The sequence below is a fragment of the Hypomesus transpacificus genome, chromosome 1 (genome assembly GCF_021917145.1).
Source record: "Hypomesus transpacificus isolate Combined female chromosome 1, fHypTra1, whole genome shotgun sequence".
NCBI classification, from domain to species: Eukaryota; Metazoa; Chordata; class Actinopteri; order Osmeriformes; family Osmeridae; genus Hypomesus; species Hypomesus transpacificus.
In genome coordinates, this window is record NC_061060.1 from 7697472 (window position 1) to 7722889 (window position 25418).

A 25418-nucleotide genomic window follows, 5' to 3' on the forward strand; every position below is an offset into this window, starting at 1 on the left:
ATGAAAGTCCTATAATGTACATTTCCGACACTACTGTAGAGTTCAAAACATTTAGGACCTGCTTTGTCCGTTCCAAATCATTCTTGCACCGTTGAATTATTTACTAAACGGATCCAGGACCAGTGGGAAAGTTTTCCTTATCCCAAGCATAGCACCCATGTGACGTGCTGACGTTACAGTAGAGTCCTACTAAAGAGCAATACAGGGAATGAATACTGCTGCTCACGAAGGGATCCACTAGCGGCTCTGACGTCTAAGTCGAGGAAGTCCGAAGTTTCAGCTGATTTACTTGTTGATTTACTTTATTTCATTTTAAGGCATACGTAGACTTACTAGCGATGTCTGGCGAACAGAAGGAGGGACAAGAGGTAATTGTTTTTACGAATACACTCTAAAACTGCTTTAACTGCACTATTTCTATTTACAAAAAACATGAAACTTGATGTTGCCAAGTCCCTTAAACTTGCTTGAAGGCCTTTAGACCAAGCAATAATCACTCGTATGATACGGGCGTAGACTAACAATGGGGCTTGTCTACTCTCTCTTCGTTTTGAATAGACAAACGCATATTTGGTTGTTTTTGAACCGGCAACGGAGCGGATGAATTGAGATCGCAAGGAGAGTCCGATTGCTGTGGCCCGGCTTCTCTAGTTGACTGTGCAAGGGATGATCTCACAAACAACTGGATGTTCTTGAACTCTTGTAGTCATTTAAGTTAAAGCCCCCAACGAAGTTTTTAAGGTCACTGTCATTAAGGTTTACTGGGAAACATTTTAAACCTATTTGGTTTTTGTAATCGTAAGAGTTATTCATAATTTATTTACATATGCTATAGCTTACTTTAGCCTGTCGTCATTACCCACATATGTGTGTATACTTGAAAGCTGTATTTACATGTGCAGGACTAGAAATTAAGCGATAATTGCATGCACGTGTAGCTGGTTTGCCGTTTGTTTAGTCGGATTCCTCCAACCTTCATTTCCATACTTGTTAATGTGGCAAGTCATGTCAATTCATACGTAAGTTTGAAAATCAAACGGAGAACATTTTTCTGATACGAAATAGATCTTGGGAATGGGTGAGTTCCTCGGATGGTAATGAGGGGTCTCTGTGTTAGATTTGAGCTTTTAACTTGGCTCCTCTATCCTACTTAACAGGGATGCTAAAAAGAGTACAGAGTAGCCTATTATGTCCCAGTCTTGTTTGTTCAAATTCCCTCCAAACCTATACTCCTGTCTCTTTAAGAGGTTTGTCGGTATATCCTAATTGCCGCTTTGGTTCGTTTGTACTGTGTGAAAACCTACTTCATCAGGGTCTCCAGGAGGTATGTTTGATTTCAAGGTTTCACTTAAACACTCTTGGCCCTCTGCTTCTCAGTGATTCCTATCTTATTCTAAATACTTTTTTATTTTACGTGCATAGCCAATGCCAGGATATATGGGTATGTTCCCTTTTCCTCCCCCCTCCTCTCTGTGACTCATGTGGGTGTAGGGCTGAAATAGTTTGGTGTAGTTTTACATTCCTTATATAGCCTCTGAGGAGTGTGGAGAGGCTAGTGCTTGCCTGTGTCACAAGTAGGGGGGGGGTAGGGTTTGCCAACAGAGAGGGAGACAGCCTGCCTTAGCTCACCAGCTCTCCTCCAGCTTTCCCTAGGCTAGGGTTACCAGATAGCCCCTACGGACAAGGTAGGTTTGCATGGTAGAGTCGCAGGTATCTGAATGTCACGAAGAGGATTGGAGAGTGTGGGGGGGGGGGGGGGGGGGGTGGACACTAAGGAGGCACTGCACTGATGGGTCAGTGGCACAGGCTAAGGTCTCAAGTTGTCCTTGGTTCTTAAAATGACTTTTTTTTTTTTTCGTGCTGCTCGAAAGCCAACAGAATGAGTTGGTGCAGAGAATGGCATTATTTATGCAGCATTTCTCTTTTTATGTGTTCGGTTGGAAAGCTGTTTAGTTTGCTCTTGATAGTAGCTGCCCACCTTGTAGCACACATGGACTCGTATGACTAGCTTTTGGGTTGACAGTAGGTCTGGTTTGGAGATATGCAGAGACCAGTTTTTTTTTTTTTTAATGCATGTGCAGGGCTTCACTTCAGCCATTTCACATTCTGGTCCTAGATTCATGTCGGGGTATGGTGTATACTGTTCCTTAGATCTCCAGAGGTCAAACATTCTTTCTGTCTGCCCATGAGTATCTTTAGATGTACTGTGAATTTGAGCCTTGTATTGAGGTGGTGGTGTTCTGCTGCAGGGAGACAGGCTCCTGCAGGTCCCTTCTGACTAGGAAAGGCTCCTGATTAGGGATAGACCTTTAGTGGTTAACTATGTGGCATGCTTAAGTTTTCACATTTTAGTGGGTGCTTTTGCATTTTAGGGTGCTGTGCGGCACATAATGTGTATTGTGCTCATAATGTATGTTGCTTGTTTATGTGCCTTTTTTGTATTATGTAATATTTTTGAATGCAAAATGCTTCTTATTCACTCTGTGGTTCACACAATACTAGCAGAGGCATTGTTAAGACATTGTGGATGTCAAGGAACTGGGATGTTTATTCTTGGGTTTACAGCAACACAGCACCCTGAACCACAGATAACAGCCAATGTTTTCCAAGAGTCTTGAAGGTTTCTTTTTGTTTGCAACAACGTCATATCCAGGCAATTGCTATCAACCCAACCCATTCACATATCCTTGTCTGTGTGTGTCTCCTTCGCAGGCCATGAATGTATACAGTATAACCCTGAGCGGCCCCGCGCCCTGGGGCTTCAGACTGCAGGGAGGAAAGGACTTCAGCATGCCCCTCACCGTCTCCAGGGTAAGAGGGCCCCGGGTCACTGGGAGAGTGTGTGTGTGTGTGTGTGGGGGGGGGGACTGTGGGTGTGTGTCTGTCTACACTTGTCTCCAACTGTAGTCCAGCCTGGTCACCCCAGGCTGACCTCCTCCTGTTGTTGAGAGCGTCACCCTCTCCGTGCATGTTGGAGAGTGAACAGATCTGACAGGGAGGCTAGGAGGGGGGCTGGAATGTGCAAAATTGTAATCGAACCCGTGTTTCTCAAACTTGGGCTTTTTCGCTCGGCGTTCTCGCATTCCTCTGAGGTGTGTCAATGCAGCTTTGAGGTCTGCTATCACGCAGTGGCCTGGCTGCCTGGCTCCCTCACTCCTCACAAGGACATCCTCAGGGTGTTTAGCCTTCGGCTGGAACACCGTCTTCTCTCTTGGGTCACAGCTACATGGATTCTCTCCAATATTCCATAAACGACTCGATCGAAGGGGCCTAATTGCCGGTTTCCAACCCTTATATGTGCAGTATTGCTTACAAGCACACGCACGCTGACGTACTTGCACGCACTCACACCCATTCATCCATCCTGTTGCTGCCAAAGATCGGCCAGACCTGCCATGCTATTAAACAGTCATTTTACAGCCTAAAGCCGACACAGTTGCATGAGGTCGGCTAACATTCCGTCCTGACCTTAGTCGTGCTGTGGGCAACATGCAGCTCCTCCTCATGACCCGTCATCAGTGTCTGTCGGAGGGTTCCACACACACTCTGCCTGCTGGGATCAAGGTCCCGCTGCATGTTGACTTGCTGAGGAACTGTGTGTGTTGTGTGTGTGTGTGTGTGTGTTGCAGGCAGCAGGTACAGAAGCCTGTCAGAGCATGTTCTCAGTCAAACTGAGTTTCCTTTGGCATGACAAGACAAAGATTTCGTTTTGCTCTCCTCAAACAAGACCTAACGGATTCCGAAACTTTGTCTGAGGAATGAGAAACAAAACGGTGATGGAGGGAGAGATGTTTGGTGTAAACCAGGTTAGAACAAGGCAGTCATGCAGGTAAGACTGTATTGCTACCAGAGCTGTTGCTTTAGTAGATAGTGGGTTCATATCTGTGTTAACATGACCTGAATCCTGTGTTGAAACTTCTTGAGCAATAATCTGCCAGTCCAGGTTACCAGTTCCCCAACAATCCACCTTCATATGTTTTCTAGTCTTGGCCTTTCCTTCCTGGCATTGAGTCTGACTCATGTCTTCCTATAACACCTCCCAGACAGCACACTCAGTAGGATCATGTTATGCTTCTAACTTACTAATAGGCAGCTTAGCAGAGTCAGTTTGTCCCCCCCAAAAACAATGATGTCATGACCTGTCAGCCTGGTGGGGGTGTTGACATAATCACTCAGGATGAACTATAGGTTCACTGTGTCTCTGTCTGTTTTGTCATAAATGACCAGGTCGTGAATCACAGGGAGACATGGGAAGGTTTACACCCCCTGAGTGGCTTGTTTCCATGCCGATGTGCACTATACAAGACGGCTCGCCTCCCTCCTCGGGCCCTTGCTGGGGCTCGCGGGGGGGTTGTGGGTGGTCTGTCGGTCCTGAGCCCCTCCAGACAGCGACTCAGCGTTGAGAGTATGTAAAGGGGGTTGACGGCACAATAAAGAGCATGTTTGGCTGACAGGCCTAAAGCCTGCGAGGTGGTGGAGATGGGACATAGATAAGACATCAGAACGCTGACGTCCCCCCCCCCCCCCCCCCCCCCCCCCCCACGCTGCTTCAGGAGGGAAGCCAATGCTGTCTGGACGCACGTTTTGAGATTTCATTTTTACAGGGAGGTTTATGAGTGTCAGGTTCGTTTTGGGAGTTTGGTCACGTCGTAGTTATTTTAGTGGTAATTAATAACTTGGTACATGGTCATTTATCCTGGAGATGTTGTAAACCAGGATTTAGTTCATCTGCTATTGATTTGAGTGTGTGTGTGTGATAGGATGCAGGCTTAGGAATGCTCTGCTTCCTTCCTCTCTCCCTGCTCCATGTTCTCGGCATTCTTCAGATAGTTCTCACATCCATCCCGGCCCAGGCAACACACGGCCTCTTTGTCTCCCTCCTCTGTGACCAGCCTGTCCTCACCTCCTGTGAGGCTCCGCTCCTGTCTCAAAGGAATACTTTTCCAGTGAAATCATTGGGAAGTGGAACCGTCTTGAGACTCCCCCCCCGGCCCCACCCCATCCCTGCCATCAGAAAAGCCTCAATCAGCACTAAATATCCTGGTCTTGGGAACCCATAAAAGTTAGAGTTGCTCAGCTTTGAGCCCCTAAAAAGCCCATCTGGTTTCCACAGCCAGACTTGGAGTGAAATGTCTGCGTGATGAGGAAGTTACAGATGTCACACGAGCAGGCGATGGCTGGCTAATGGGGAGGGAGTGTCGGATGCACAGCTGGACCTATCGCGTTTCGACTTCCTGTTCCAGGTCTGACGTTCCCCCGGGGGCGTGTCTGAGCTCGACCGCCTGCCGATCACTCAGCTGTGATCCGAGACGCGCACACGCAAACTCTGTGTCGCCAGGCAGGGGCTGTATCAATAATGCAGGTCCAACGGATCCATCACCGCAGGATGAAAGTGTAGCACGCCTGGGTAAACCTCTTGTGATGTGATGGATTCCAGCGCCGTTTTGTCCTCAGTCGGTGTTGGCTAGAAAAGTCCTTCCTGCTGGAGCGAGCGCTCCACCCCCTACCCCTCCACCCACCGACCTCCCCCCACCCCCCACAGGGTTATTTGTGGCCTAGCATCAGCTATGTTGAAGGGTGACGCAAGAGCGACCATGTGTGTCCGGGCCCTGAAATGGCAGTGGAAAGAGTAAAAGTGAAAGGTGTCAGGGAGCTCGGGTACAGGGCCTGTCCCTGGGGAAGCCTCCTGCTCAGGGGGCCTGGAGCCTACTGGAGTCCACAGAACCTCATCTGATGAGGACAGGACTTCCAGCTCTATGTACTGCTCCGTGGAAAGGCCCGAGCAACAATGTGTCATGTTTTAATGTTTATTTTCGTAACCCTTATTTCAACATCCTGTGTTTCGGAGGATAGTCATTGCATAGGATTGCGTAGTGCCTTTTTGTTCATTTTTTTTTAAAGAAACGTGTGTGCTGATGTGGAATGACACGCTGCACTGTAATTATTATAACTGAATAATAATTATTAGGACTGAAAGGCTTCCATGGCATGTCGTCAGGGGTAGTGTGCCATGTTCCATCTTTCTGCCTGCTGGGTGTAGGGCACACAGGCAAGGCTCAGTCCTGGCTGGAAGGTGCTGTGTACTGGGGCATGTTTTCCACTGTCCTTCTCAGTATTGACAAACTTCATGAGGGGTGTCCTGTTTCTGCCCCCCCCCCCCCCCCCTCTTTACCCTGCCACCCAAAGGCCTGAGCACAGCAACTCCACTGCCGCCTTCTCAAGTGAGGGAGCAGCTGTGCTCTGAACCTGAGCCAGGAACACAGGTGTCTGTGTCCATCAGGGCTGCAACACACACACACACACACACACAGGAGCTCTAACTCATTTATTCTTGTTAAGTCTAACTGTTGCTCCTTTTTTACAGGTCACTTTGCCTTTGTGTTTTGCCCTCCTCTGCTCTTAGCATGATTGATTTCCAGGGGGTTCTGTGTGTGTGTGTGGGTTAGTCTTGCAAGTGTCTCTCTCGTGTGATGTTGAAGATGCCCCCTGCGGAGCGCCCCTCCTTCCCCTCCTCCCCTGTCACAGCGCCCACCTCGGCCTCTTCTCAGAACGCATGTTGTTGTTCTTTTCAAGGAACATTCACGGCCAGACCTTTTGAAAAGCTCTTAACAGCACCATTTAATTCAAGCAGCATAGTTTCTTTTTCTCCTTCTTCTCAAGTTGCCAGTTGGTTCTGACTTGCGATTCAAACTGATGTTAGAACTTGAATGTACCATAGTGAACCTATTATTTTCAGCTTAACTTTTGACGTGTTCTCCACATATTGTCATAATTGAGTGTTGTTGGATAACAAGGCCCCCATTGTAGCTCCGCCGTAGTGTTCTGTTTGATAGCTCAGTTTTCACTGAACATTACCTTGCAGGTCACGTGAGAGTGTGTGTGTGTAGTCTGCCAAATCAAAGGGGATGAATCTGATAGCTTAGCTAAACATGGCAGAAACCCATTGATTCAGCCTGGGATGCACTGAGGCCAGTGATGAGGCAGCGCCTCTGGGGAGGGAAGTTTCAGGGGAGGGGGCTGGGGGAGGGGGGCTGGGGGGAGGGGGGCTGGGGGGCTTGCTATGTCCAGCGATTCTGGCGTGCATTCACTTATCTGATGTTGAACACTTTGTACTCCAGTTATCTGAGACTTTGACACAAGTCTTGAGTTTCGTTAAGCCTTAGGGACAAGCTGACTAAGCCCTTACTAAACGTGTTTTGGCATCTTCTCTGTGTGTATGTCACCGCTGTTTTGAAGGACGCAGCAACCAAGTCAGTGAAGGGGCCGTCCTTCGTGTGAGCTTGTCAGGTAGTGGTGTCTGCAGCCGTTCCGCCCAGACGTTAAGATCATATCTGTCATCTACACAAGCTAGGCATCCAAATGACATCATTCATGTGTCAGTCAAACGGGCTAATGACTTACCTGTCTGGCTAGGAAGAGGGAGGCGCTGTAGACAGCTTGTGAAGACTGCTGAAATGAGGAACATCTGGTCACCTGGTTTCTCTGTGTCTCTCTCCCTCCCTCTCTCTCTGGTGTGAGTGAACTTCAAAGCTCTAGTCCACATCTGAAGTGAATCTTAACGGATGATGTCATGGGCAGATAATGACTAATTCCTGGTCTTCGTTGTGGTTGGAGAATTGGCAACGTCATGTCAGGAGACACTCTCTAGACTGGAGTGTTTTTCACAAGGCCCCTTCAAAATGGAGCACATTTCAGGCCTCGCCCCATTTTAACCCAGTCTTCATGTGATTGCTAATTATGTAAATGATCAAACTGTTGGCCTTTTACCTCACATTGTTTAGATTTTTTTTGAGAACCATTGAATCACTGAAATTGCTGGCACACACTATCCAAAACAACCATGACTTTGTTTGAGTAGACTTTGCCAGCCTAGCTGTGAAAATACTGCATTGGGTCAACTAGTTAGTGATAAGTGCACCAAAAGATAAGGCTAATCTTTGTTGACTTAAAAGTGCAAACAAATCAATTCAGCGTTCCTTCTCTTTCTCACTCGATTCATTTCTCTCATGAATTGGTCTCCATTTGTATCCATTTTGTATACTGACTATGGACTATGAGGAGCACAATGGTTTTCAGTCACTTACTGTCTCTCAATGGGACCATATGTAAATATGCACGACTGCTATTTGGGGATTTTATGTTCTTTCCATATAATCCCAGCAAGTATTCAGACTCACGATCCATGAACATATCAGGGGATTATTATATTTCCTATGTGTTTATGCAGCTGCACCGTGGGGTGACGAGCTGAAACGGAGGACGTCAGTTTGATTTCATGGGCAGTTACGAATGCTCGTATTTTTCAAGTGTGCGTTGCTAATGTTAAGTGGCTACGTTTTAATGCATGTTTGTAAGGCAGGTCTGTAGAAACGCTGTGTGCATCATCGGGCCTCGTCTCCCTGTATGTGTAGGTACATTGTTGAATGTCCGTGTGCAGTGCTATCCCCCGTCTCACCCCTCTCTCCTCCCTCTCTCTCTCTCTCTCTCCAGCTGACCCCAGGGGGCAAGGCCGCCCAGGCCGGGGTTGGGGTGGGAGACTGGGTGGTGTCCATCGGCGCGACCAACGCAGAGGACATGACCCACGTGGAGGCACAGAACCAGATCAGAGCAGCAACAGACTCGCTCACCCTCACCCTCAGCAAGTAAGTGTCCAGGGTCTGCACCCTATCACACTCGCAACACATAACCTGTTTAAAACACTGAACATGTTTTAGGAGAGAACTGGGGGGGGGTCAAGCTGTGGCTTGAAATTTACATCACATGTCATTTACACATTTTTACTGTTTTAAATGAAGCTCAGCAGATGTTATTTTGCTATTCTAAACTAGGTCAGCTAACATTACCCAGTTTACATACCTGGCTTGCCCCTTCCCTCCCTCCATCCCTCATGTTGATGAGGTGTCTCATGATCTGGAGGGTAGGCCAAGGTGTGGTCTCAGCAGCTCTGTTACAGCAAACACACTACATCAGCAGTGAGCCAGGCTGGCTCAGGTGAGGCATGTGAGGCAGGCTCAGGTGAGGCTGGCGAGGCAGGTTCAGGTGAGGCTGGTGAGACAGGCTCAGGTGAGGCTGGTGAGGCAGGTTCAGGTGAGGCTGGTGAGGCAGGCTCAGGTGAGGCTGGTGAGGCTGGTGAGGCAGGCTCTGGTGAGGCAGGCTCAGGTGAGGCAGGCTCTGATGAGGCTGGTGAGGCAGGCTCTGGTGAGGCTGGTGAGGCAGGCTCTGGTGAGGCAGGCTCTGGTGAGGCTGGTGAGGCAGGCTCTGGTGAGGCAGGCTCTGGTGAGGCTGGTGAGGCAGGCTCTGGTGAGGCAGGCTCTGGTGAGGCAGGCTCTGGTGAGGCAGGCTCAGACGAGGCTGGTGGGGCAGGCTCTGGTGAGGCAGGCTCAGGCGAGGCTGGTGGGGCAGGCTCTGGTGAGGCAGGCTCAGGCGAGGCTGGCTCAGGTGAGGCTGGTTAAGGAAGACTCATGTCCAGCTGGTGTAGGACCAGACAGATCGGCTTACTCCTTTCCCTGTCATTAATCGTTTCAACTGTGGCTTCTGTAACAATGGTGACGGAATACTGTCTGCCCAGTTATAATGTGTAGAACGCTAGTTTGTAGACAGGAGTCTTGCTATGGAAGAGCTGACTTAAAGTAGAAGATCGAGGAGGGGAAAGCAAGTTTTTTCTGTCTCCGTTTCCCTCCATCTCTACCCTGCCTCGCTTTCTCCTCCACACAAACACAATCGATGTCTTTGTCTAGAGGGGAGATGCTGTGGGAGTAGCTGCTTATGAAACTGGCAGCCCCACAGAGAGAGCAGGCGCTGGACCAGCCTAACACATTACGCCTGACTCAAACAAGCCGGCTTGCTGACTTGGCGGTTTTTCTGTCCACAGAAAGAGGTCACTTGATGATGGCCTGGACTAACCAAATAAGGAGTGTAGGGAGAGCACCACCCCAGACCAGGGATGAGCGATGGATGGGAGGGAGGAAGGAACCAGAGACTGGGTGGGTTAGGGTTGGAGTCCTAGATGAGTCATGTGGGGAGCCATGTTCTGGTCTCCTCAGGAAGATGGATGGCTGGTTGGTTCATTAAAGTCTGAGAGTCCAAGATGTGTTTGTGGAGTTCTCTCCTTCCCTCCAGAGCTGTTGTGGAAGGACCTGTCTGTCTGTTCGTGGCCAGACACCAGACAGTGTGGTTGATGACATCACTGGGCGGACGTGGGCCCAAGTGGGCTTGGAGTAGACAGTGAATTCAGGGTGACAGGGTTCAGTCCAGACAAGCAAATGGTCTTTAATTTGGCTGGAGCCACCCACTGTGTTAGCGAGCAGACTGACCTATTTCTAGCCTTTTACACAACCATTTAAGGAATGTTGGCTACAAAGGGATGTGCCTGGCAGAACATTGCATTCTGGGGCTAGTAGTGCATGTTCAAACCAGCAAGTCATGAACGCAGGCTGGGTTGCGTGCGTGTTTCCGTAGCCTATCAAACGGCCTTGGTGTCCTGATTTCCTGTGTGTTGGTTTATCAGGTGATCCTGCAGGACTGGTTTCCCTAGCAACACCAAACACGTGGTGTTGCATGTAATAAAGGCTTAGACTGTATGTGCCTTAGACTGTATGTGCCTATGTTAATCAACGGCTCGTGAGTGCATACACTCCATATGGTGTGTGTGTGTGTGTGAGAGATACTGTACATCTTTGTGTCAGCGTGTTTACTTAACACCAGACGTACTTCTCTCTCCCATTGAGCTCCTCTCCCATCTTTCTGTTCCTTCTGGTGAAGAGCTAATGTCAACAGCGCATTCCTCCTCCTCTCCCCATGGCTGGCTCAACCTTCTTTCCTCATCGCCTCTCTTTCTCCATGCCAGAGCATGTCTCAGTGGCTGACAAAGCTTCTGTCGAGTTGTGTTTTCCTTAAACACTTGGCGCAGGCATTAGCATTAGCACAGCTATTGTGATTTTGGTTTCCTAGGGGCTCGGCTGAAGTGGACAGTTTCGTTTTGCAACCAGAGGACAGCTTTGTGGTTTTGATTTATGGTGTGTTGTTTGGTATCCAGCCTAGTTTCATTCAAGTCATATGATAGATGGTATCCTTTCTATTCTTTGGGGTTGGGTTTTATCCGTGCTCCTTTTTCGAGGAAGTGTAGAAACCAAAAGAAGGGGGGGGGGGGGAGAGAGAGAGAGGGGTAGAGAGATGAGGGGGACGATCTCCACTTCTGAAATCCAGCCTTGAGGATCTGTTTACACACAATGCCCATCGGTGGCCCGTCACCAGTGACCTAGTTGGAGGATGTGGGCTGGACCTGGTGATTATGAGCCGAGGACAGCCTTGAGAAGAATGTTCTGGAATCAAGCCATCCTTGTGAGATCTCTGGAGCATAGTTTGATAGCAAAGTGTGGATTGGCCAGAATAATTGACTCTTGAAATGTGGGAAGAAATGATCACATAGAGGGGGTGTATCAAATTTCAGCTCAGGTCAAACTCAGACCATCCTGCCAGCTAATTAATTCCTAAGGGCATTTACTCAGCCTCTTCCTTCTCCTGTTCCTCCCAACTCTTTCAGCTCTGGTGGTTTTGCCAAAAGAAATATTATACCTGCTCTAACGTTCACTTTCTTAACTACATAGGGTGTAGCCCATGTCCACAGGGACGAGGGTCTTTCCTGTTGAAAAGTCTCCTAACTTTATACTGAGACACGAGTACTGTTGAGGCTCACTGTCTGTTAAACCAGCTTAACCTGTCATCTGCTTCTCAGCTCCCTCACACACACCACCATATCAGTTCCCTCCCTCCCCTCACTTCGCCTCCCTCTCTCCCTCCCTCTCTCCCTCCCTATCTGATAGCGCCCTGTAGTACTTTGTCATCCTGTAGAGCATGCAGGCCTATCAGCTGCCGTGCAGCAGATAAGAAGAGTGGGTATTAGCTAACTCTGCTGTGTCGCAGGAAGGCAGCCATTATCCATTGTCACATCCTCTCTGTTTACCGTTAGCTGTAATAGATGGTGTGAACAGAGGCCTGGCTCATCCAGGATTAACCCCCTGGCTTTCTGTGGGTCTCTAAGGACAGGGAGAGGGAGGGATGTGTGGAGGTCTCTGACTCCAGGAGAGCTGGGATGCTGTGCATGACCTGTGTGTATAACCTGAAGTGTGTTCAGGCCAGTGTAGATCCACTGCTCTGTTCTAGAAGAGGACATCTCAAAATGTGTAATTAAATCCAAAGATCTAACAAGTATTGTCTTTCTGTGGTTTACCATGAGTGAGGGGTTTGTGTTTGGTTGGTGGAGTGTGTTTTGGGAAATGGTAGAGCAAGATTGATTACAATGATTTGGTTTGTGTAATAAAGCACACAGTACAAAACCAAGTTGTAATTGAAAACAAGCCGAGTGGTAGACATGATGTGAGCAAAATTAAATTGAGATGAAAACTACATTTTCCTTCCCTTGCTGTGTTGTCCCCAAAAGCCAACATTTAATCTCAGAAACAGATTGCTGCTCCAGTCTGTTATTCAACAAGGAAGAGCTGTTTTATGAGGAAGAAAGAACACGACTCTCCATTTTTATTAATGTGTTTTTACGAAGTTATAGCTTTGATATAACCTTTTCTGAGTAATGGTCCTTTTCTAACTCTTCCTGTTTGCTGTGTCTTATCCAGAGCTTTCCATGCGGGGGGAGACCAGAAGGTAAGACCGTGTTCGGTTGATTAACACCTCGGGGCCACACTGATGCTTAAGTAATGCAACCCAACACATCGTCTTGTTTCGCGAGTCCACAACTGAATTCCTCCATCTCCTGGCCTGTGCACACTCCAGTACAGAGAGTGTTTAGCTGTCCCTAGGGGGCCCAGACTGCGTTGTGCTGATGGATGGAGCAATCTAAGCCCTCGCTTGATGTTGCGCTTCTCCCACTGGTCTCCTCCATGAATGTTATCCGCCAGTTAAAGACATTCTGATTCAATCACGCCCGGCGCTCTCTGGGGCCCCGTAGCACACATCACGGAAGCATCAGTCCGTCGCCCCGCTATTGGTTTGTTTGTTGAGTGAAACGATAATGGGAATGTGTTGCCTGCGAGTCCCAACGGAGAATAATGTCTTGCACAATCCCAGGTTCCGGAGTATATTAAGGGCAGAGTTCCAAGTGTGTAGGCATAACATAATTCTTACAGACTCTAATGTAGTAATTAACTCATTAATATGACCTATATGCATTGATTTGTAATTTGTCTGCGCTGGGAATATTGAATTGTTCCCTGTGGTAGTCCATGGTAAGAGATCAGCCGTGTAGTACACAGACTGTCAGCATGGTCTCTCTCACACAATGAGAACTCCCAACTGAAGGAAAGGGACGTTCACAGGTTGACACCACCAGCGGTAGCCGATGTGCCATTGGATTGCTCTTGGCTGACATCCAAGATACATGAGTCAGACTCTTGGGTGTGTTCATGCTCTTTGCCTGACTACAACCCTGCCTGCTCACACAGGAGGAGTCATCTGGCCTTGACGAGACCAGGGCTCGCAACACTAACCATGAGTGTTCACCACAAACAATAACTTCTTCAACCTATGGGATTGTGCAAGTGCGGATAGAATGCAGATATTTTTTTCTTTTTTCTTTTGCAGTGTGTGTGATGTTTGTCTAATAGCATGTTGATTTGCGGTGGTTCTCTCTCTCTCTCTCTCTCTCTCTCTCTCACTGTGCCTCCTCAGCAGGACTGTTCCCCTGCCTCTGTGCAGCCTAAGTACTCCTTTGCCCCCAGCACGGCCATTAACAAGATGGCACGGCCGTTTACACCAGCCGGGGGCAGTGCCAACTCAGGTCCTGTCATTAAACCGGTGGCGTACGCCCCTAAGATTAACACACCACGGTCACTGGCCCCCAGCAGCATGCAACATCCACACAACGGGTAGGTGAAGGCACCCATAAACACACAAATGTTATCAGACAACACGAGGGGACTTGTGTTGAAGTTCACTTGAAATCCAAATGACTCGTTTAGTATCGGTAGGTTGAGGTTCACACTTTCAGTTTCCGAATGTTCAATTCTCGAGTTTTCTGTCACATACTCGTATGTACTGACTAGAAATGGATGCTTGTGAAGAGTTCTGGGAGTTGACGTTTTGGATATATGATTCTGCTTATAGACTCTGTATACGGAATGAAATCATTGACGAGATTACAGAAGGGTAGTTGTCCAAAGCGTGCTAGTGACCAAATGCTTGAAAGAAATGAGAACCCCCCCCCTGCAAGGTGTCTTATGTCTGTTAACTTTGAAAGGTTGAAAGATTCCTTTTTCAAACTGCAGTTGACTCGTCAGAAGGGAGGTTGGTTTTAAAGGCTGCTTGTTTTTCTGCTGCCGTTCCCGTTTCACAGACATACGCTGTACTCTCATGCAGTGAGACCTAACCCCCCCCCCCCCCACACACACACACATACACACACTCTAAAACAAACAAGCACACCCAACAAACAAGCACACCCACCCAAACGCTAACCCAACAAGTATACAAGTATTAGTTCAATGTGTCTGGTGGTCTGGAAGGAGGAGGGTGGGGGACTCTGGTCTTGTGGAGCTGCCATTGGGGGAGGTGGTGTAAGTCTGACTTATGGCATGGTGGTGATGTCGTCTGTTGCTGTATTTAGCCGTGCTCAGGACCCTTTCCATAAAATCTGCTGAGGTCTCAAAGTGTTTTTACTGCGTGGGTGCAGGATTACCCTACTGCCTCACTCAGAGAGGCCACACATGGACCTGCACCACCAGCCGCCCTGTTCGTCTCCATTCTCACTCGGTCTGGTGGCCATTTTGTACATGAAACGTGTCCTAGGTACTAGGGGTGGGAATATTTTGGTACCTCACGATTCAAATCGATTCCTGGGGTCACGATTCGACTAAATCTTTTTTTGTTGTTGTGAATTTATGTGAATTGCTAGAAGACTGAACCGAGATTCATATGTGAATTGATGTTTCCCCCACCCCTACTAAGTAGTGTGAGACCTTAAGGAGCCCAGCTTCCTGTTGGGGGAAGGGCACATTGCCGTCACACTGCTAGCCTGGCTGATGCATATGAAGACCGTTCATGAAAGGCCTGTCTAAACATCGTCTACAGAGTTGGTTCACAAACCCCAATATTGAATATTGCGTTGATATTAAAATTGAGTTGTCTGAGCATCTTATTGAAGGCTGATGGGGAGGAGGAGGGGGGGGGGGACTTTCCATGGGGATGGTAGAAAGTCCTGAATCCTCAGTAAGTCCAGGCCCAAACACACGGTCTGAACCACTGACGCAACACTCGGAAAACAAATCCTCTTTTACACTACAACCCTGTTATACCATCTATGGTTAGGTGTGGCCGGGTTTGTCACCCAAACACACACCACACACACGGTTCAGCAGCAGTCATCTCTCCATTAGGGGGTCAAAGGTTGTTTGGGCCAGCCAACTTCTGACATCTCAACTCTGCAGGTTGTTACAATTAAGATAGTTCAATGTCAAATGTAATGCCCCTCCCACTTCTGAGCCTGATAGCGTGGGCACACATGGGATATCCTTTCCTGGTTCAGCTGACTGATCTCAAACAAAATTGTATTCGCTTAGTTATACGCTGGGAGACGAGACAAGTTAACGTTACCGTTTCCCATCACAATCTGTCATTTATTTTAGCAACACTCTCAGCCCTTACATCGCTAATGTTACACACCGTGGACGTGAACTCAGAACCGGCCAAATGCTTGTTGGCACTGAAATAAAGATAAATAATTGAAATTGTATTTGGTCTTCTTCATTGCCTACCAATACAAATCCAATAATGAATATTTTTATTGGCTATTGTTCCTACAATTTACATAACCTGTGACCATGCACCCTCCTGTAACTGGTGTTCCAGTAGATCTTTTTCCAGATTAGCCTTTACTCTTCTACCCTAAGTAGGCCTACACCGTCTCTTGGTCAGTTTTTGTCACTTTCTTCATGAGATGCAGTTTTTACAATTCATTTACTTGTAACTGGGAATACATGAGATTACATTACACAGTTCCACATGCAGAATTCACCTGCCATTGAACATCTCACTGTATACAGCATCCATGCTGGGGAATGTGACCTGTGTCTGGACTTGTTGCTTTACAGCAGTTTTGCGTGTATTTGCATTGCCCCAGTAACCATGTGACGTGGCTACCATGTGAGTGACATTCAACATTATTAACCGGGTATTAGTCTACACAAACGGAAATGTTTGCAGTTCTGGTGCAGCACTGAAATAGAACTTCCTCTGCAAATCCCTGTGACATACTGACAGGAATGTGATGAGGTTTTGGCATGTTTGGTTTAGAGAGAGACGGGGGGGAAGCAGCTGAGTCATTTTGGGGTCAGACTGACAGAGAAAATCATATATTTACTTCCCTGTATCTCTCTTTTTCTCGTGTGTGTGTGTGAACCTGTCAACAATAACAGCCTGTCTCTGTCACCTCCTGCATGCTTTTGAAAACCCATCGAGGCTCCTGACTATTGTCTGCATGTCTTGTTTCCTTCCGACACATTCTACTTCTTTTGTTCTCCCCAACTGACCTTTGGCTTTTCTCTCTGCTCTCTTCTCTCACTCTTTTTTTTTTCTCTCTGCAGATGGAAGCTCTCGACAAGTCAGTAAAACAGTTTTCCACCTTACCTTTCCCCTCTTATGTGCCTGCGTGCCTGTCAAATGACTGTCTACTCCCATTTTACCTACATTAGTAGACCTCTGCCTCCCTCCAGCTCAGCGATTAGTTTCATAAGGGCCTTTACGGCCCGTTAACTTTCTAGCGGTGTAATGTAAAATGACGAGGTCTGCAGGCCCAGGTACAACTAAAAGGGTTCTTTCTACTTTATCATGACTTACTCAGCATTTGACTTGTAACCTGACCGTATCCTTTCTAAACTGTTCCGTCTAAAAACGTAATCTCTCACTACTCTAGTTTGATCTCCATTCGTCGTGTGTGTGTTTGTGTTCTCTCTCCTGTGTGGGTGTTCTCTCTCCTGTGTGGGTGTTCTCTCTCCTGTGTGGGTGTTCTCTCTCCTGTGTGGGTGTTCTCTCTCCTGTGGGTGTATCTCCGGTGTGCTCTACAGGGGTGAAGCGTTCTATGATGCGATGTCATACCCCGTGGCCAAGTAAGGGACAGGTGCATGGCGGATGGTCTCTCTTGCTGGTCTCTCTGGCGACTAGCCATGCTAGATAGAACAGTTGGGTGTGAGAGTTCAGTTATCTTGACCTCCATCTTCTCTGGCATGGCCACACAGTGCTCCATCGTCTCTCATCTGTTGCCCGACTCTCCCCCTTCCCCCCCCCTTCCCTGTCCCCCTTCCCTCTCAAGCTTGCTTTACATGCTCTATGCCAGTGGTTCCCAAAACCGTCCTCAGGGACCACCTGTCCGGCATGTTTTAAATGTTTCCCTGCTCCAACACACCTGATTCAAATGCATGTTCATTACCAAGCTTCTACAGAGCTAGATAACGACCCATTCATTTGAATCGGGTGTGTTGGAGCAGGGAAACATCTAAAACATGCAGGACAGGGGGTCCCTGAGGACAGGTTTGGGAACCACTGCTCTATGCAATGGATTCTTTCAATAGCATGCTTGTGATATCATCACAGCAGTCGCGTCACTATAATCAAGGATTGTTCCTGTGATGTCGAGTGGGCCTGTGAGTAATGGCTGATGTGAGTGGGCTTGTCTGCACATTGTGGCGTCCGTCTGAGTGTCCGCCAGAGTGCGCGTCTCACGCTGCTCACGCTGGCAGCCCATGAGCGGCTGGCCTGGTCAATACTTTGTGTGATTACCGAGTGGCGCGTCTGTAGCGTGTAGCTGCCGGGCGGGGTTAACGGGCGGTGTGTGTGCAGGCACGGCCTGAGGATGGACGGCATACCCTGCTTCATCCCCAACGACCGCAGCAAGAAGAGACTGATCGAGGACACCCAGGACTGGCAGCCCCGCACGGGCACCACCCAGTCCCGCTCCTTCCGCATCCTGGCCCAGCTCACGGGCACCGACTTCAGTAAGTCAGGGAGGGAGAGGAAGGTGTGAGCCAGGGAGAGACCTGATTAGCCAAAAGAGGGAGGATGAAGTGGTTGTTCAGGTTGCTGTTGACACACACTGTGTCCGTGAAGTGCTCTGATTTGTCTTTCTCCTGGATCTCCCAGTGCAGGATCCAGATGATGAGAACATGAAGAGGGCCAGGTAAAGTGTGTGTGCTCCCCCCCCAGAGGGCCCCTTGTGGTCTGCTCCAACAGTTCCTTTTCTTGATCTGCTTTTCTCACAAGCGTGCGTGTGCTGTGGGGTGCTCATTTGCCTGTTCGCGATAGCTGGAGCTGTTAGTCAGTAACTTTTGAATCCTGTTGGAGTTGAGCCGGTTTTTAAGTTAAGCGTGTGGTGTTATTTATTGAATTGTTTTTCATCTATTTAAAGTGAGCGTTTCCTATTGCATGGCACATTCTGAGACGTGTCCAAAGACGGGCCTGCCTTTTAAAGCTGTCAGCTGACGTTTCCTGCCTGTGCTGTTTTCATCCTTCTCTCTCCCCATCTCTCTCTCTCTCCCCATCTATTTCTCCCGGCTTTCCTACTTTCAATTTCTTCTTTCTTTCCCTTTCTCCCCCACTCTGTTGCTCATTCCTGCTCCCTCTCTTTTCCTTTCTCTCTTTTTTTTTTCCCTTTCTCTCTCTTTTCCTCTCTTTCTCTCTCTCTACCCCCTTCCTTCCCTGTCCTCGTGCGTCTCTCTGTGGTTAGGGAGAAGTTCCTTACAGAGATTCAGAGTCCCCGCTATGCCCGTCTGAGGGACTGGCACCACGAGAGGTCTGCACGCTCGCTCAATATCAAGTCCTGAACGTCGCCAGGGCAACGGCAGGGGCGGACAGAGCCCTCGAGCGCCACATGACGACAACAATGACGACGAAAGCCCACTGTCCCGAGGCAGTTAATAAACTCACCTGCGAGATAGTTAGTGGGGGAACGGTGGACGGGAGGTGGACGATAACCAAAAAAAATATCTGCAAAAAAAAAAAAGAAAAGGGGTAGAAAAAAAATAGAAAAAATAGTATGACATGCTGCCTAGATGACCAAGCCCTTTAAAGGAACCTTGCATACTGAGCCTAACTGTCAGAATTCCCTCAGAAATGGAGTTGAGGGGTTTGTCTACACCTGTCGAACACCAAGTGTCTGTAGTGCTGTTGCCCATTATACTGAGACAGGAAGTTGTCTAAACCTGAGGAGAAGCTGGGGGTGGGGGGGGGGGGTGGAGGGGTCGAAGGAGGGAGGTGTTCCAGTTCTGTTTTGTTCTTTATTCTACTGCATGTATAGTCCAGGCCCTCCTTTGATCTTCTTTCTCTCTCTCTGCACATGTTTCCGTTTTGATTTCTGAGCGCTTCATCTCCTAGGTTTCTCCCTCCAATAAGACACAATGGAGGATAAATCTGTACTTTTTTTTTTCTTTTTTTTCTCAAATACATAAAAAGTCTGGAAAAAACACGACCCCCTGCCTCTGTCCTTTTCTCTGCTTCTTTCTGCTCTCTGTTCTGATGTTCTCGATTTGGTCGATCCATACATGTGTAAAAACACCCAGGAATCCACCATGTGTGAATGGTCGACCATCCAAACTGACGCCATTTCAGATTCTTAGTGAAGGAATATCTGTGAAGCATGGGGTTATGAATGTCTGGAGTGGCTGTTGCATTTCACACATTTTCCCCTACAAAGGAGTCTACTTTCAAAAGCCTGTTGGTCTGGGGTGGATGGGGGGGGGGTGGTAGTGATGGGCGGGAGTACACCAGATGATGTAAACACTAACCCGCCCCAGGGTTAGGGTTTGATGGAACCTTGATGATGAAACTGCTTAAGGATTGGATTTCACCCTTCCACTGCCCTGAGGAATGACAGCTGAGCGAATGGGAATTGAATATTCAGAAATACTTATTTTTTTCCTTCTCCAAAGCCTTTATATTTGATACTGTATCTGCAGTGACAAAGGTGTGTTCTTCTATTAAAGATGGCAGCTCTTGTCATCATGTCTGCCTGTAAGGACTAGCTGCAGGACAGCCACAGAGATGTGGGCAAATCTACAGTAAATCTACATGTCATTCATATGAATCAAAACCCCAAGGAGCCCCCTGCTCCCGGCCAAGAGCTGCTAATTAAGAGTAGCTACCACGTGACGTTTCCTAGTCATCACCATGGTTACAAGGACATCATATAAGGGTACTGTCGTTCTTAGGAGTGTTCATTCTCTTTCCCCCCTTAGTCACGATCCAACCCCCTCGCCAGCCAAGAGCCAGATAGCAGCCAAACCTGACGGTGAGTCTGTTCACCTCCCCCTGGTGCTGGGCCGCCCAGGGCCCAGGGCGGGGTCACTTCAGAGGCTGACACTCAGGTCTCCTGCCTATTGAAGCCCGACTCTTGTTTTCTCAAAGGTTCTATCTCTCTGTCTCTGGCCCCCAGCCTCCAAGATCCCCGTGGCGGAGCCCCCCCCTCCTTCAGGCCCCGCCTGTCGACCCCCATGGGTGACTGACGTTAACTTTGCGGACAGGTACCACCCAGACAAGACCAGCACGGTCCTGACCCAACACAGGCAGCCGGCCCAGCCCACGCCCATGCAGAGCCGCAGCACCATCCTACAGGCGGCGCAGCAAAGCCCCGCAGACAGCGGGAAGACGCCTCTGTGTGGCGCCTGCAACAAAGTCATAAGGTAGGACCACGGCGCCCCCTATCTTCTTACTCCGGTAGTACTCCCAATATATATCTATATATATATAGATATAGATATATATCACGCCTTTTCGTCTTAGCAGAGAGGAAACATGGGTAAATGTGTTTCACACGTTTTGTGTGGTAAGAAAAAAAAAAAAATCTGACAATCGTCCTCAGGAACACATTCCCAAATGTATTTTTTGGTGTGACAAAAAACGTAACCAGGTTGCAATACAAAATATTTTCACACACAATTTTGAGAGAATTGCTGTTAAACAATGTATGTAGTGTCGCGTCATGCAGGTTCATGGAGGTGAAATCAATGACAGAGCTGCATGGTGTAGGCTATGTCTTGGTGGAATCTGATATATCCATTACAGCTTTGTTTGTCGAGGCACTAAATGAGAAAACCCTGTTGTTGCTGTGCCACCTGCTTCTAAGTGTGCGTGCGTGTGTTCCAGGGGTCGGTACCTGGTAGCGCTGGGGCGTTCCTGGCACCCAGAAGAGTTCACATGCTCCCAGTGCAAGATGGTTCTGGATGAGGGAGGCTTCTTTGAGGAGAAGGGCTCTGTGTTCTGTACTAAGTGCTATGACAACCGCTACTCTCCCAACTGTGCCAAATGCAAAAAGAAGATCACAGGGGTAAGTGCTGCCCTCATGCCCTTACAACAGCCCCAAAGAGAAATATCGACAGTGTGTGTGTGCGTGTGAGGTGAAACATTCACACCCTACATGTCTCTCTGCAGGAGATCATGCATGCCCTGAAGATGACCTACCACATTCAGTGCTTCATGTGTGCCGCCTGTAAGACCCCCATCAGGAACCAGGCCTTCTACATGGAGGAGGGGGAGCCCTACTGCGAGAGAGGTGAGGAACAGACGCCCGGCACCACCACCCAACCCCCCCAACCTCCACCCTCCATGAATTGATGGCTCATGCTTCAGTTATTAAGCCAGATAGATATGGGTATCTTATACAGCTTAAGACGTCATCCCTATGGAGAATCTCCATTCATGTGCAACTTAGCCTCAGCCCAGAATTCCTCTGTGTCCTCTGAAAAAGGCTGTAGTCCCTGCTGATGGTTTGAGGCAGTCAGATAACGTCCTCTGGCAAATGTGCTCCATGATAAGAGGCTCTGAGACACACCATCCATTACCGAAATGTTTTTAACTGACAGACCACATTTTTCAGCTTCTGTTGCGGTGGAGGATTCTCTTCCACACATGGTTCAGTCAACATGGCTGATGGCTTCATCTGGGCTAATCCACTTACCACCTCCTGACTTATCTGCTGTGCTCTGAATGGAGCACGGGCCTGCCTTTGTGCTCCTAATGATTTAACAGGTCCTCTGTCTCTCTGACTCTGTCTCTCTGACTCTGTCTCTCTGACTCTTGTCTGTCTGTCTCTTGTCTGTCTGACTCTCTCTCTCTGACTCTCTCTCTCTGACTCTGTCTCTCTGACTCTGTCTCTCTGACTCTGTCTCTCTCTTTCTGACTCTTCACTCTGTATCTTTCTCTCTACTCTCACTATCCCTCCATCTGCTCATGAGAGGATTTCTTTTTAAATCAGAGGTAAACTTCAGCCCTGCTCTCATCTTCACAATAAGGCCCTAAGCGATGATAAGCATTCTGCCAGCTCAGCATCTTCCAGGGGTGGCGTTGCTCCCTGTGAGTAGCAGTATTAGAGCACGCCACTTTCCTCTCCGTAATGAAAAAATGGGGACAATCCAGTTAAGTATCAGGAGCAATTTCCCCCCCGTCCTAATCCATCCCCTACATGCGGGGAACAGGCTAATGGAATTCCTCTTTCTCTCCTTTTCACTGATGATTGTCCTGCTCCCAAACCAAACTTCACAGAAGCTGGAAAGTGGTTTTACCGAGGCTTATGGTTGACTCACTCTCCCCCCCCCCCCCCCTTTTTCCTCCCCTCCCACCCCCCTATATCCCCTTCTCTCTCTGTTCTTCTCTCCCCAGACTATGAGAAGATGTTTGGCACCAAGTGCCACGGATGTGACTTCAAGATTGATGCAGGGGACCGTTTCCTGGAGGCTCTGGGCTACAGCTGGCATGACACCTGCTTTGTTTGTGCTGTGAGTCCTTCTGATTGGCCCTTGCTCCGGAGGTCCAGCCCAATTCCCTAGTCCCCTCTGGAGCCTACAGTACCCCTTCTAAACCTGCATGACAGTGGCTCCTCCCCCTCTCTCTCACTTCACTGCTCTCTCTTCATCTCTACCCCTCTCTGCTGACGCTGTTTACCTTTCTCTCTCTGGCCTCTCCCCACCACTCCCTCTCTGTCAGGTGGTAAGTAAAAGGCTGGGTAAATGATGAGAGCCAGATGCCAGAGTGAAGGCAGCTTTGTCTGCAGTCACACAGGCCAGGATGAGCTCCCTCATTCATTTGTTCTCTGTCTCTCTCTCTGTCTCTCTCTCATCCCTCTAGCTCTGCCAGATCAACCTGGAGGGGAAGACATTCTACTCCAAGAAGGACAAGCCTCTATGTAAAGGCCACGCTTTCGCTCCCGTGTGAAAAGGCTCGACAGAAAGACGACAAAGAGAAACGAACGGCTCTCAAACACGGCCCGCCGTCTTCTCCAAGCCTGACCCGCCAACCCAAGTCCCCCGACACGCACGCCGCCAAAAACCAAGGATGCATCCATCCGGGGGGGGGGGTCTGTTCTGTGTGGCAAGTTGGGTGTACTGTTCCACACCAAGCCTCGTGTCGCCGCAGCACTGGGAGCCATGCTCTGTGTGGTATCTCTTCTGTCTGTGTACTGCCTCAGTCTGCATGATTGTCTCCCTGTGTTAAGGGTCCATATATTTATAGATAGTGTATCGTTTTATTTTTGGGGGGAGGCACCCATGACTACTTGTTTGACGGCATGGGAAAGCCGTGTTTGAAACCAAATCATCTATTTGAGAGATTTGAGCACAGCATCGAGAGCATGCCTCCTGGAGATGTTCCTTGTTTGCTGTTGACATAATTGATCGGTCAAAACCTGCTCTTACGATAACAGGATTATAACTGTTTCTTCTCGTATTTTGGTTACTCTTTTGTATGAACGTGTGTATTAATACGTGTTTTTGGAAGCTTTACACCTTTTTTAGCTTTAAAATCAATATAGTAAATACAAAACAACCCTGCTGTGCCCAGAAGTACCTGCTTGAGGTAGATGCAAGCCGTTTTTAGAGAGGAGCTGTACTGTTTAAACTATGTAGCTAATCAATAAACCCTCTGTGGTCTTCTTAACCAGATTCATACCTCTTATCCACTTTGATACCGGGTTTCTGACAGCGTAACTTGTCAAGCAGACCATGTACTAATAAGGTCAGACCAGGTGGAGATTTAACATTCTGCATCTTTCAATATTTAATCAGGAGAATGACAAGACATGGCAGACAAAGGAAAAGATTCAGTCCTTGTTTTAACAATATATAATTTATTTACAACGATTTCAGGTTGAATTACTATACATACCTTTCTGAAATTTCATATAGATATATACATAAGGCCAAGTAAATACTTGAAAGCACTTAGAAACAAATTTCCAAAATTCTACCCACAAATCCATATCATTGTCCAAAAATTACAGAAAATCTCCTTCCGGAGAAGTTTTCCATCTCCACAAAAGATTTGACAACAATTTACACTGACAATAAGGAACTTAAAAGGTTAGAAAACAGAAAGAAAAAAAACTAAACTGAATTGTACAATTGCATAAGCGCTGTGGCATGTAGTAAATACAGCATTTTTGACTTGCAGAAAGGCAAGGAACATTGAATCAAGGAACTAAATAGAAAATCATTCACAGGTACAGTAGTCTGTTATTCTGAGTTCCAAAGGAAAATTGAATTCAGTCAGTGACAAGTAGATACAAACACACACACAAACACGCTTACTCACACACGCGCAAACATTCTAGACACCGAATAGCAATGAATGTCCCTATAAGAAAATGTACACACACAAGGAAATGTTTCTCAACTGCTTGTGGTGAAGTTACACAACCACTCTAATAAACCCAAGGTCTTATGATATAGATGGTTGCTGCTTCCAGAGAGGGAGCTGAATGGTGAGTCGTGTTCCTGGACCATGAAGACGGATTGTGAAGATTTGTCCGACGAGTTCAACGGTATCTTCGGTGGAGTCATACCAAATAATGACCGGCTATTATTGATCATTAGATAATACAAACCAGGCACCATTTAGCAATGCAACCTTCTGGTTGGTGCTTAGCAGCATTCTAGAGCCAATAAGATCAGTCGTAGTGTCTCTGCAGCCGGTCATTATTTGGCAGACCAGTGAGTTTATTTCCGGAGGGGTGGTGGTGTTTTACAGCTTGTAAGCCAACATGTTTACACTCCATAACACAAACACTGTTAACAACCGCAAACACATCTGACTGTACAACTGCCAACAATACAATGATGACCCATGGCATGATGTGGTTGGCCTCCTAAAAGTGAACTCAGGAGATTGTCTGTGTCATAGTCACATGTTACTACACCCACTAGGTCCTGGGTTTCAGTAGGACTGCTTTCGTCACTATTCCCTCTTGTCTGTTAAATGCTTGTATATAAATAATCAGATAGCCATAAACTTGTGAGAACAAAAAACAGTATTAAAATGTCTGGAGGGGGAAAACAGTCTCTAAACCCTTTAACTCCACAGAAAGTCTTTACTGCTAGATCAATGTGAACAGATGGCTATAGGCAAACATCACGCTTTAGACTTGACAAATGAAA

General features: G+C 47.8%; 1 protein-coding gene across 3 annotated transcripts; it reads left to right on the forward strand.

Annotated features, from left to right (window-relative positions):
• The first annotated feature begins 191 nt into the window (after positions 1–191).
• On the forward strand, positions 192–25291 carry pdlim7 (PDZ and LIM domain 7). Of its 3 annotated transcripts, none has more exons than XM_047021267.1 (11): positions 192–368; positions 2713–2811; positions 8491–8642; positions 12630–12657; positions 13681–13877; positions 20232–20284; positions 20429–20675; positions 21139–21319; positions 21424–21544; positions 22651–22766; positions 23116–25291. In XM_047021267.1, exons 1-11 carry the CDS (start codon positions 339–341, stop codon positions 23200–23202), a joined length of 1311 nt encoding a protein of 436 aa, XP_046877223.1. In that variant the 5' UTR covers positions 192–338; the 3' UTR covers positions 23203–25291. The 3 variants fall into 3 exon arrangements, with proteins under 3 accessions (XP_046877223.1, XP_046877231.1, XP_046877240.1); XM_047021275.1 differs by having other exon boundaries at positions 13684–13877; XM_047021284.1 differs by lacking the exon at positions 192–368 and adding an exon at positions 1520–1685.
• The last annotated feature ends 127 nt before the right edge of the window (positions 25292–25418 follow it).